General features: G+C 37.7%; 1 protein-coding gene across 2 annotated transcripts; it reads right to left on the bottom strand.

The window, feature by feature from the left end:
- Positions 1–214: 214 nt before the first annotated feature.
- Positions 215–12,436, bottom strand: LOC131225492 (uncharacterized). 2 transcript variants are annotated; one of them, XM_058221023.1, is made up of 9 exons: positions 12,277–12,436; positions 6,850–7,218; positions 6,352–6,418; positions 6,192–6,231; positions 5,966–6,098; positions 5,470–5,541; positions 4,390–4,470; positions 2,140–2,201; positions 215–606 (listed from the first exon to the last, which is right to left on the bottom strand). In XM_058221023.1, the coding sequence occupies exons 2-9, from the start codon at positions 7,168–7,170 to the stop codon at positions 540–542; spliced, it is 843 nt and encodes a 280-aa protein (XP_058077006.1). In that variant the 5' UTR covers positions 7,171–7,218; positions 12,277–12,436; the 3' UTR covers positions 215–539. The 2 variants fall into 2 exon arrangements, with proteins under 2 accessions (XP_058077006.1, XP_058077007.1); XM_058221024.1 differs by lacking the exon at positions 12,277–12,436 and adding an exon at positions 11,960–12,145.
- Positions 12,437–13,201: the final 765 nt, after the last annotated feature.

Here is a 13,201-nt window from a genome sequence, read left to right as displayed (position 1 = left end):
GAAAACATTACTGTTTTAAGGAAAAATAACTTGTGATATAAGTCACATAACCTATGTAATGTGTAACATATTATAAATAACATGTAACGTAAGCTACACACGACTAAAGCTATTTTCTTGAGCTACATAGCATGAAGGCTAAGCTATGTGATGTAGCCTACGCTACATAACTGGAGTTTTTAAAACACCGATTTAGATTCATGACTCAAAAGAAAAACAATAGTAGAATACGATAAATAATAAATAAATAAATTAGATACAAACAATTTAATCATATACCCTTTATCTTTCACCAAAATGCAAAATGATGTAACCTCAAGTGAGCTTTGTGTATGGGTCCTTACTCTTACTAGGGTGGTAGACTCTTAGGAGTTTCAACACCTGGTCAAGGGTTCGAGTACCCATAGGTGGTGAAATCGCACTACGGCGTGAGTGTGTGGGGGTGTGTGTGCGTGTGTTTTTTTTTTTTTTTAAGTGAGCTTTGTGTATGGTCGATCCCAACCGATGTCTCATCACCTTTTCCAGGACTGAATTGTTCATTAGCTGGGGCTCCAATTTCTACAAAGGCAGTGAACCTTGGCAAGAGAAGCCATGTAATCATCCAACCTGAAATCAAGAGGAAAATAATAGCACAATCCAGAATGTTGTATGACGCTGCGTTTGGATGTAGCATTGGACTGAATTGCAATAATTAGTTCAATGAAGTGGAAGGACCAAGTTGTAATTATCTTCCTTAGTATTCATCCCAATGGACTAGTTTCCAAATGGCAATTGTGTTACTTTCAAGTGGGGATATGAATGCTGCAGAAGATAATTACAATTTAGCAGCTGTTTGTTTTTACATTTCCTCAGGTAAATAGGGGTAAATATGTGATCATGACTTTCTCAGCTGTTTGACGGAGGAGGAATTAGCCTTGTATTTGGGCCTTGGTTTTACTTTTTCTTTTTTTTTTTCTCTTTTTTTTTTGCTTTTTTTGAAAATGGATGGAGATTGAGCAACATCAATTTGTGGGTCCCACCATGATGTATGTGTATGATCCACGCCATCCATCTGTCTTGCAAGCTCAATTTGGTCCATGAGCCCAAAAATAATGCAGATTATAACTTCATGTGGACCACACCACAGGAAACAGGGTGGGTAATGATGTCCACCGTTGAAAGTTGAAAACTTCTTAGGCCCCATAGTGATGTGTAGTGGTAATCCAACCTGTTCATAGGGTCAAACAGATGTGGATGAAGGGAAAACACAAATATCAGCTTCATCCAAAACTTCTGTGGGCCTCAAGAAGCTATCAACGGTATGCGTTCAATTCCCCCCTTTTCAAGTAGTGTGGTCCACTTGCGCTTTGTGTCCTTCTCAATTTGGGTCCATACCCTAAAATGAGCTGATAAAATGGTTGGACGGCATCGATCAGACACATACATCATAGTGGGCTCCACAGATTTTAGTTTTCAATCCTCGATTTTAGTGTCAAAAGCTATTAGCTGTCATGTTGTAGGGGAGGCTGGAGAGAACTTCCGTAAATAATAAATGTTTATTTACCACCAGTTACAACCAATTACAGGGGAAAATGAAAATCAAACAGCCCCTTAGCCATTTCCAGTATGTTAAACTAAATATTGCAATTTGAGTCAGTATATCTAGGGCTGTACACAAACCGGGCTAGCCCGATTAACTCGCTCGACTCGGCCCGAAAAAGCTCGACTCGGCCCGATCCGGAACTGAGTTCGGGTCGGGACGGGCCATTTTCTTCGGCCCGAAACTGAGTTTGGGCCGAGTTCGGATAGGTTCCAGTTCGGTCTGACTCGGCCTACACACACACACACACACACACACACCCACCCAGTTACCCTAACCATTTACAGCCATCCAGGCCGTCCAAATCGTGGGTCTGATTACCCTAACCATTTACAGCAATCCAAGCCGTCCAATTCGTGGGTTCGAAACTGGCCCGAACTCGCCCGATTGCTGACCGGGCCGGGTTCGGGCTGGACATGTTGGCCGGTGACCAGGCCGGGCCGGGTTGAGCCCAGTTCGACTTGGTTCGGCCCGATGTACACCCCTAAGTATATCTAAACATAGCCTTATTAAATCACCAACCACTATGTAAAAAAGAGACAAGAATCTTATATACTGACCTCAGTCCATATGGAGACTGACATGCAGCGAGCATATGAAACTTCGCAGCATCTGGATTGTTCTGGACAGTCGAATATAAAGTTATTAGTCGGCAATTAATTATGGAAATTACTCTTGTAATTCTGTAAGGATGCTACTGAGCTCGACAATTGTTGAACTGGGATCTCAGTGAAATGTGAACTTAGCTGGAAAGATCTAAGCATTCAAACAAGCATAGTTGCGACAAACATACAGAAAGGATTAGCCATTTTTTCAAACTTCATCTCTTTAAAGAAATGACTCGATTGATATCTTTCTAACTGAATGCACCCGCATGATTTCAATCTTTGGATTCTTTACAATGTTAACTAAAATCATGGATTGAATTTGATTCTTTTCAAGTGGCCTTGATGGCTGTAAATCCATTTTTACCATGCCTACAATTATTTGTTTTTGGCTATTGCTCATTTTTATCATGACAGGGAATAATTTATGCTTGTATTACCAACTTGGGGAGCCAATTCAGCAAGCTAGAAAGCCTGCATGGGGCTTGCGGTTCTTTTGAGGATTGACCTTGCAAAAGGGCAATGCATGCAAGAGATAAGATGATAAAGAGGGACAACTGCATGCATGAGGTTGTATAGCAAGGGAAAGGTAGTAGTAAATAGTGTTTTAAACAGCGGTAGCGTGTTGCATAGTGCTCAGCCCTTTGTAGTGTGTAGTGTATGCTACACGATACTTCTACTATACTTTCTATTTCTTAATTTTAAATTTGAAAAAATATGATAAATAATAAGAAAAAAAAAAGGAAAAAATATAAAAATGCCTAAAGATTATTCATTTTTTTTAAGTATAAGCATGTTCAAACAAGTTATTGATTATCATTTATCAAAAGCCAATCCACGTATAAAAACCAAATCAAATAATTATCACATCAACAACTTTTTCAGCAAACTACTTTAATTAATAATGTCTAATTGAAACCGCAAGTCACAGGTACGAAAAGAAATAAAAATCTCACAATTTAAAAGTATTAAGTATAATACAAGTGTCACATTCCTCTACATTAGATAAAAAGAAAATGTTAAAATAATAATAATAATAAATACAACGTAGTAAATGGTCTCCATGAAGACTAGTTTCATGCTGTGGGAAAATATAACATTGAGAAAGTAAACAAAAACCACAACTAAATTAGTCAAATAAGCAACATTTATGTTGAATAGAAGATGGCCCATATGTGCACTGTACACTAGGATACATTACTATGCATGAACATGTCTAAAATAGAATTAAAAAAATTAAAATAAAAAGCATGAAAAATAGAGATGGGTAAGAGATAAATCTATAAATGAATGGAATGTACACTAGTATACATAACTATTGCACAACAGCTTGAGAATATTGATAGATCCAAAATACAACAAAGAAAAAAAAAGGACAAAAGATATTGACAAGGATGAATCCGTAAGCCAAAAAAGGGAGACAGGCAACATGTTTTAAAAGGAAATATTCCAACCTATTTGAGCATCGTCTACAACAATGAAAAATATTACTGAAAAGAAGGAAAAGAAAGTATGTATGAACCTCTACTTTTTTTCCCGTAATCTCAAGCCAATAAAAATTTTATGTTTACCCATGTTGCTAAAACCATGAAAATCATTAGAAAACCATAAAATCACATCATTATTATCAGAGTCATGTCACAGTTATTTGGGGTCAGATTTACAGATCCTTCTCGCCAGACAATGCAATCCAAGGACCCATAAGCAAACAAGCTTTCAAATGCCTTTTTGCCAACTTAATCAAAATCCTATTAGGTTTTATTCACATCCTCTTTCACAACAATGAACTCCCAAATCTGTCCTAGTGGGAAATCGCTAATGCATTTTATGAAGGTTCCTACGTGGGTTCTCCATAATAATTATGTGCCATCCCTTTAGCCAATTTAGCTCATTGGCTGCCATCCCTTTAGCCAATTTAGCTCATTGGAAGAAAAGTTCATTCTATGGATAGATTTTTCCACTCATAGTGCTATGCTACAAATTGAAACCTGGAGACATTCTATTCATGTACTACATATGTTTGTGTGAGTTTGCATATGCATAGTGAATGATACAGGCTTTCTACAAGCACCCACGACACTTAAAGTCATGACACATCTCTAAACAATGCGTACAGCTTGCATTCAATGTTATTGACCTAATGAGCAGAGTACTGGTTTGGAGATAAAATGTTAGAAAGGAGAATCATAAAGGGCAATAACATACCTGAGATTCATGATAAAGCCCGGCATACAAAGAAGCATAGAAATATTCATGCTCCTGACCACCAATAAATGCAGAAACAAGCTGTACAAATCCACAATATGATTTGGTTAGGTGATCATTTACAAATTGCAGGCCTCAAAAACCTAGATCACAGATGTTACAATTCTTTCTCAAGGCTACTGAGAGTTTTCCAAACTTGACAATTTGAAAATAGGCCGAAAAATATCCTTAGGAATAGACCGCAAGGTTGCACTCATAATTTTAATTATCTTATATTTAAAGACTAAGCCGCTATTTGGTACACACCTAAACATGAGTTCATCTCATTTTAGTTAACAGCAATTACGTATTAGAGATCTTGGTTTCTAATATGTAACCACTGTTAACATGAACCCAGTATGCATTAAAGATCAAGATCTCTAATATGTCATTACTATTAGCAAGAATTAGATGAACTCATTTTTAGGCATCTACCAAACATGGCCTAGTCTTTCACGTAATCATCTGTTTTATATAAATAACTGTTTGCTCATTGTATTTTTAAGTAGAATGGATGATTAATCTCATGTAGTTGCCTTCAATGAGTAAGTGTTATGTGACTATGTAATTTGAATCTGGGATCATGGCATTTTATGGTTTTGCATTGAGTTAGATTCGCAAGTGCATGGCCATCATAATCATTCAAAAGTCTACCAATGTATGTTATAGAAGGTTTATAATAGTGCATATGTTTATGCTTTATGGCAGTATTTTCCAGATTCATACTCTTCATATAAAATCCCCTTGAGCACATTGCCAGAGAGATCACAAACATAGAAATTGAAAGAGAAGAAATATATTTTGGAAGATCATCTTAGAATGACAAAGGCCCACAAGTTACATACATACACCCTGAAGAAAAGAGAAGTAAAAAAATAAAAATAAAGTCAAAATAGATATATGGATTAATGAAGTAAGCACATCTGCAAAGAAAAGAGAATGCATTGTGGGATGTTCAAGAGATGAGATCCCATTGAGAACTAACGACTACCACGAGCATAAGAATAATAAAAAATAAAAATCAAGAGCATCTCTCCACACCTTTTCTGGGTCGCCCCCATCCTTAAACATATGATAGGCTTTGCGCATGACAGGCCGTGGATCTTGACCAACCTACATTCAATTTCAATTGAGATGAAACACTTTGGGCATGTATATCTTCAAGGTACTCAAAACTATAGTAGAAAATCACTGAAGGAGCAAACTATGATCAAGAGAGCGAGGCATGTTTTGGATCCAAAAAATGAAGTTACATTGATCAATGCACAAGCAACTGATTAACCATAGGTGGACTTCAGAGGGATGGAGGAGAAAATAAACCAACAAAATTGTAAAGCCTTGAAAAGGCCAGGCGTCAAGCACCTCAGTGCCTTCTCACATCCTACATCTGCAACTATAGTTCCTCATGGAGATGGTGAAGAGCATCCGTTGAAACAGTTATGTCAAATTAGGAACTTTTAATATGATTAAATACTGGACTTCGAAATTTGAATGTATAAATGAGAAGAATAAGCAACACCCAATAACCACCACTTGCCTCCAGGAATCGTCTCCTTGCTTCATCCACTCCATACAGTTGAGCTTCACATAAGAAGCACCATATTGACTCCTCTGTATCATTTGGATTTGCTGCAACATCTAACCGGAACTGCTCCGCCCCATCTTCAAACCTACATTGACCAAATACAACAGGATGTTTTTACATCTCCTACTCATGCAAACTTACATGCTAGATGAAGAATTCAATTCAAATTAGGTAATACCTATCCAGATAATACAACGACAAGCCTCTTTGCCAAAGATCTAATAACAGTTACACCAGAATTCCATTGTTCAGAGTAAAACACTTCCGAAAGATAAAATTAAAATAACAACAATATTAATAATGCTGCAAATGCATTGTAATAAAGTCCAGCAACATACATGCCTGCTGACGAGGATCCAACTCAATTGCTTTATCAAACTCCACCAATGACCCATGAACATCACCCTTCATCAAATAAAAGTACAGTACTAACCAAAGCATCACTAGAAGTACGTATGTAACAAGATTAATGATACTGGCAAGGACCCATCTCCATAAGCCAAAGTGAGGAACCTCAAATGTGCCAAGACAGTAGACACGTGTGAGATCCAGACCATTCATCAGGCAAAATGCATGTTAAATGTGACCTGCCCAAAAAATCTAGTTGGCCCATTGATCATGTAAGCCAACTCATATACATTGAATGTGGAGCGGCCTGATTTATGGACAAAGTCATATTGATGATGGACCCACCTGAGAAACATCCATGGTCTCACACATGTTCATGTTGGCATGTGTGGGGCACTTGTGTTTGGTAGATGATATGGATGGGTGCTTGCAAGTAGCAATCCTTCATGTAAAAACCAACTTTGGATTGGATTAGATGGATATTTTACCTGTCTGAAGAGCTGCATTCCTCGTCTGATGGCAATTGATGCTTCACGAGCAGAGTTTCCGCCGGTTAAGGCATCCCAAATACCTGATACTGATGGTAGGAACAACCGCCGGGAGATTGCTGGTGCTAGAGCTGGTCGATCGCACAGCCTCAATGAATTAACCCCAAACAACTGTAAATTGTCGCGAGTTTTGAGTCCAAAGGGCAACGCAGAAATGGTAATGGACGAAGAGTAGGGAAAACGTGAAGTTACGTAAACTTCGGATGAGAAATTCAATTTCAGAGCCATAGATGTTGTGGGGATGGTTTGAATGGACATCATTCTCAACTATTCATCTAACGAATTTGGTTGTTGAATAATGCCGCATTTCTGCATTGAATTCACATGGAAAAATGACTATTAGTGAATGCCAACAACAAACAATGGCATATATAATAGGCTGAAATTCCATCAAACGTAAACAGGAAGGCTAGAAACCAGGAAATTTTTTCTCAAGTTATCGACAGTTCTAGTTTGTACATGTGCCACATCAGATCCAAGCCATTCATCTTGCAGGCCCTACCATGGATGGGCCATGGGCCATGGCCCAAAAACATGCCAATCATATGATTGTGATCATTTAGTTGGTAGACTTTCAAGGAAAACAATGAGCAAATAAAAAGATTGACCAATAAACTGTTGACCGTGCCTTTTTCCCCTAAAAACTCCACATTGAAGGTTGGGACTAAGGTTTTAAAACTCGATAACTTGCTTGGAAGATGGTCAGGTCGAGTCAAGTAAATTGGTGATATTTTAATATTTAAAATTTTACAATATTGTAGAGTCTAGATGAGTCTAGTCGACTTTAGCTGAGGTTTATTATGTAAGATTGGTCAAGTTGAATCCACCGAGTCAACCAATTCTTGAAGGAGTTCAATCAATACAAGTCCCACCAAATCAAGTTGTTTTCAAGTCTTGGTGAAATTCAATCAAGTTGACTTGTGCTTTTTTGAGTTTTCAAAAGGATGCAAATGTGATAGACTTGGAAGGAATCGGGCATAGAGATTGGGCCCACCAGCATCATTGATCAGCTGGTTCATTCAAATAAAAGCTATTCAGCATAAGTCGGAAATACAATGCCCATCCATTTTTTGTTCATTGCTAGAACCCATAATCACTATTTCCACAATTGGGAAGTATGTTTGTTGTTGGGATCATTGCTAGAACACGAATTATTATTTCTGTGCCTGGAAAGAATGACTTTTGTTGAAATCATTGTTGGCTCATAGAAATGATATTCAAAGTGGGCAAGCCTTCTCTTAATTTGGGACAAGTCTTCGTCTTGTTTTCTATGCTTAAGCTCCAGTTTAGCTTAGAGGTGGCAATGGGCCGACCTAGGATTGGCCCTAACCCTACCCTAGTCTTCTAAGCCCTGATCTTGGCCCTAATCAGGCTAAAAAGGCCTCAGTCAGGCACTATAGGGCCAACCCTGTAATGAAGAGAGAGAAAGGATCAAGCATTTAAAATAGTCCAATAGAAGTTCATATCCTGTCCATACACAGCAGGTCCCATTGTATCATATGGTCTTAGCCATACATATTACCCCTAATCCAAGATTGCCTTTAAACTACACATGTACATTGAATTTGAAATGCTTACAAGAATATTTAAACTACGATAGTTCAAAAACCCAAAAACCAGACTTTTCAATATTCATCTGAGTCAGTTCGACTCCAGAATTCAACATGAACTCAACATTTATAATCTAAAATAGTTAGAATTTAAATTTAAAAAAATAGAAAAACTATTATCAAATTACTAGTTGATGCACTGCTCTCTACATAACTAACATGTACTTTTGTATCAATACCATAACAATTTGACCTCAAGTGACTTTGTTTGAGTCACCCAAGTTGACTCGACGAGTCACCCTGAGTCATGATCAAGCAGATCCAGGACAGAGTATCAAGGGATTTGGCTTGAAATCTCATCGAGTCAGTTGACTCAACTGAGTTTCAAGTTGGGATTGCAATTTTTAAAATCTGCTTTCCACTACTTATGTATTATAGTGGCCTACTTGATGATTGGACTAGGCCAACAGGTTGGGCCAGGCCATTCATTAGTAGCCCAGCTCATCCCATACCAGACGCTGGGCCTGGCTTTCAAGCCTGGGCCCGGCCTTCTACCGAAGTTTAAGAGCCGAAGCCTAATCCTAAGGGGTCGTTTGGATGCCTAGAAGTTCCGTAAGTGGGAAGTGACTTATGGGTTAGTCACTTGCAAGTGGTGCTTGGGGAAGGAAAATTCACCCATAAAGTTGTTTGAATGCTTGTAAATGGGGCAAGTTATAAATCATTTACACTCTGCGTTTGGATCAATGTTCGAAATATCGGTATTGCATTCCATATCGCATCTTTTGGATACAGATACATATCGGTTATCGCACGGGATATATCGTTTGTATTGGGTAATTTATTACACTTTTTGGGAAACGTGGGAAAATGGTTGAATTTTTCAATAAAATTTAAGGGATTGTTAAAAAATATCTTAATACAGACTTTTAAATCATAACATCTTAAAAAAGAAGTGCACATAATAGGTTTCCTCTACGCGTTGTCTGACTAAACTGATGCAACTATATTCAAATTGAATGCATAACATTTAAAATACACGTGATGATCATTTCATCAAATACTCCTAAATACTTCAAAATTAGTCTCAATTGACGAATGGTTGAAGGGAAATTTTCAAAAAAAAAAAAAAAATTATTTTAATAATTTTTAGTTAAAAAATAGTTTTTATTTTCTAAAAATTGACAAGGACTTAACAAATCAGTATATCAGCCCTCATACATGCTTGATTTCATGTTTGGAGTGCAACATTGCAAGCAATTTGGGAGAAATAGCGGAAATTTTGAAATTTCCCCAAATCGAATCACCCACACTCAAATTTCGAAATTAGAGTGTATGTGGTGATCATTTAATCAAATACACCTATATACTTCAAAATTAGTCTTAATCGATAGTTGGTTGAAGGAAATTTTCAAAATAAAAATAAAAATGAAGAACATGAAGAATCAATGGATATCAAAATCAAAGCTCCACTACATGATTTTTCAAATAAAACATGGAGAACAAATGTATTTATAACCATTTGACACTTATTTAACATAATTTTAACAAATAAAAGGATCGGAAATTGAAAATGCTCACCGGATCAAACATGTGGGATATATCGACACTACCTGTGCATTTCGTACTGCACAAGTGAGATACAAGATATATCGCAGAATATATCAGCAGATATCATTGATATTTAAAACATTGGTTTGGATGACTTTTTTTGCATGTAAATCATTCACAGGTTGTAAATGATTTACAACATGTACCCCCATCTCATTTACAAGCAAAAAGGTGGGATTTCATTTATAGGCTCTCCATTTACGACCTAATGGCTATATTTTCAAAGACTCGCTCTCCATTTACAGGACTTGAACAATTTACAAGCTATCGAAACACAGACAATCATTTACTTGTAAATCATTTACTGCTTGCAGCCAAACAGGACAGTCTGTAAATGGTTTACACCCATAAATCATTTACCACTTAAACCATTTACAAGCATCCACACGACTCCTAAGTCACTTAGGGGGCATTTGGAGCATAAGTTGCTTAAGAGAAGCTACTTATGTCACAAGTAGCTTGTCTTAGTTTCTACTTATTAAGAAGATAAGTATGTTTGGTAAACAACATATTTATCAGCTTCCCCTCGCTTTCATCTCTCCTGTTGCCTCTCTTCACCAACTTATGAAAATTAGAAAAGCTTTAAAAAAAACTGAAGGATTAAGTACTTTTAAGTAAAAAAATTACTTATAACAAATCATAAACCAAACTTACTTATCTGAAATAAGTCACTTTTTTTTTGGTTAGCTTGTTAGTACACCCATTGTCAGTTCAAACTTCACTGTTAGCCACCCCCACTAGGAAATCGATACCAAGACCTCAGTATTGAGATGAGGTATCTTTCACTCAGTCTGCCACTTGAGCTATGGATCTGGGTGTCTGAAATAAGTCACTTATCTACTGCTGTAAGTAGAAAAAGTAACTTATTTGGTAGTATCCAAACGGGCCCTTACGGGCAGGGCTGTGGTGAGAAGTCACTTCCCTATAAATGGCTTACAACTGAAAGTCACAACTTAAAAACTAACAGGCATCCAAAGGATCCATAAGGGCCGCCCAGGCTGCCCGGCCCATTGCCAGCCCTAGGGTAGCAGGGTATTCTAGCTCTTGAATCCTTTGCTGGACTGTGGAGATTGTGTGGGAGTTGGATTGTTTGGGCACCACCTTCTGGAGATTGTCTGATCAGTGTAATTTTTAGGCTGTCTACCATTAATGGGGCTGTAAGGCCTTTCAAATGAGTGGCTTAGATCCTGTACAAATGGACAAAGTGTACCAGAGTGACACATGTACCGCTGTAGAAGTGCAGATAATATAAAAAGATAAAAAGAAAAGAAAAGATGCGACAAACAATGCAAATTTGCTGAATTATGAATTGTGTGAATTGCTAAAAGCAGAGCAGTTTTCAGGTAGACAACAGGCTCTGCACAGCATAAGCGAGGCTTTTCAATTCTGGCAGGTGGGGCCCATGCTTTGGCAATCCAAACCATGGGTTTGTTGTGTGCTACCGTCGATGGACCATGCCCCAAAAATCTCCCAGGTTGGAAAATCCTAGCACAAATTCGTGGAACTTTTCTCCAGCGAATGTGGAACATTGTATTACAGATCTCATCAGATTGATTGCCACATTATTCGAGAAAAGCTTCAATTGGGTCTCATCAGAACTACCCACATTTCCACATATCAACAACCCACAGATATCTTCATCAAACCTATTGATTCTTCTTAATTTCATCATCTTATTTGCAAGTTGGGTATTACAGATCTCACAGCTGGCTAATTGATTCTACAGCCAGTTAATTGATTTCCCAAATCCTAGATTTTATCTCCATTTGTCCATCGACGATGTACTGCTATTTGTATATATTCCCATTTGATACAAGATTAATACAGAAAATAATACAGACAATTATTTCCATTTTCCTAAATTTGTTAGGTTGCTGTACGCATGTAAATACCTTCTTAACCGTCCATTTGTAGGTCAAGATAGAAAGTTTTATGATAATGATATTGGGAAGATTTTGGCATCGTCCATCCATTGTTGGATGCAACAGACGATTGCTTGAATTGACATCCCGAGTCTTATATGCAACGCCTCGGCTCGAGTATAGGCTTCAAATGTCGAAATGAGCAGGGGAAGAGAGAGAGAGAGAGAGAGAGAGAGAGAGAGAGAGAGAGAGAGCATAAGAGCAGTAGAAAGAATAGATTCTTTTTGGAAGTGGTTTTGGTGGAAAAAGGAGAAGAATTCGAATTCTGAGTTGAAAAGGAAAGTTACCTCCGCTTTTGCAAGAGAGGAAGAGGTATGGCGGATAAGGCTAACAGTGCCAGCTGCCAAAGCCACACAGTCCCTCTTTGGGGAAGAGAGAAAGTTTGCTACTCTGGTAGAGTTATGTTCATACTTGGGCGTAAAAAATCATACACGTGTCGTACGTATAACTAAAGTTAAGACTCCCAACAGCTTTTAACTAAACCTCGAAAATACATGGTGGACCCATTTTTCAAATCATATGAGTCGGCAAAATAAGCTTTTCGCAAAATAATTAACAGACTACATCAATGAATTAGGGGCCCAATTTCTCAAATCTCGATCAAACTGTCGGAAACTTTTTCAGAGACATAAAATGTGTACCACTCTTATAAAATCATTTCCTACTAATCGAGAAGACTTTAAAATTTCAGATGCGTGGAATAGAAAGGGTCCTTAGCCCAATTAATAAAGAACTGGTGGACCAAATTAATGGGCATGCAAGTGGATGAAATCAGATATCGGTGGATCATCTAATTTACTAAGAAACCTTGGCTGCATATAACCTTGTACAACCCCTAATAGGATACATTTCTTAGACTCTTAACAGTGGTAAATTTTAAACCAATCAAATCAAAAGGATCCATGATGCCTCCTGGAGACTTGGATCCGATTGACCCAAAAATGAGCCAAATGGGAGTAGATCTCAATAGCATACTTCAACTCCAACAACCCTGAAATTATTCATGTAACAATTGAGACAAAAAATAACAACAAATGACCATATATTTTTTGAAATTATTCGCATATCACCTTGTAGCCCAAAAATGACAAAAACTGGTGGGCCGCTACGCCCTTATTGGGCCCATTCCCTAACATTCTATCTTAACAGCAGCTATGCGGGTAGCCTCTAAAGCTACAGGCGGTCATTCAATTGCCCGTCTAGTATAGTTAA

Source organism: Magnolia sinica, chromosome 14, assembly GCF_029962835.1.
Source record: "Magnolia sinica isolate HGM2019 chromosome 14, MsV1, whole genome shotgun sequence".
NCBI classification, from domain to species: Eukaryota; Viridiplantae; Streptophyta; class Magnoliopsida; order Magnoliales; family Magnoliaceae; genus Magnolia; species Magnolia sinica.
Note: the sequence above shows the minus strand (reverse complement) of the source record. Positions and strands in the feature narration are given on the sequence as shown.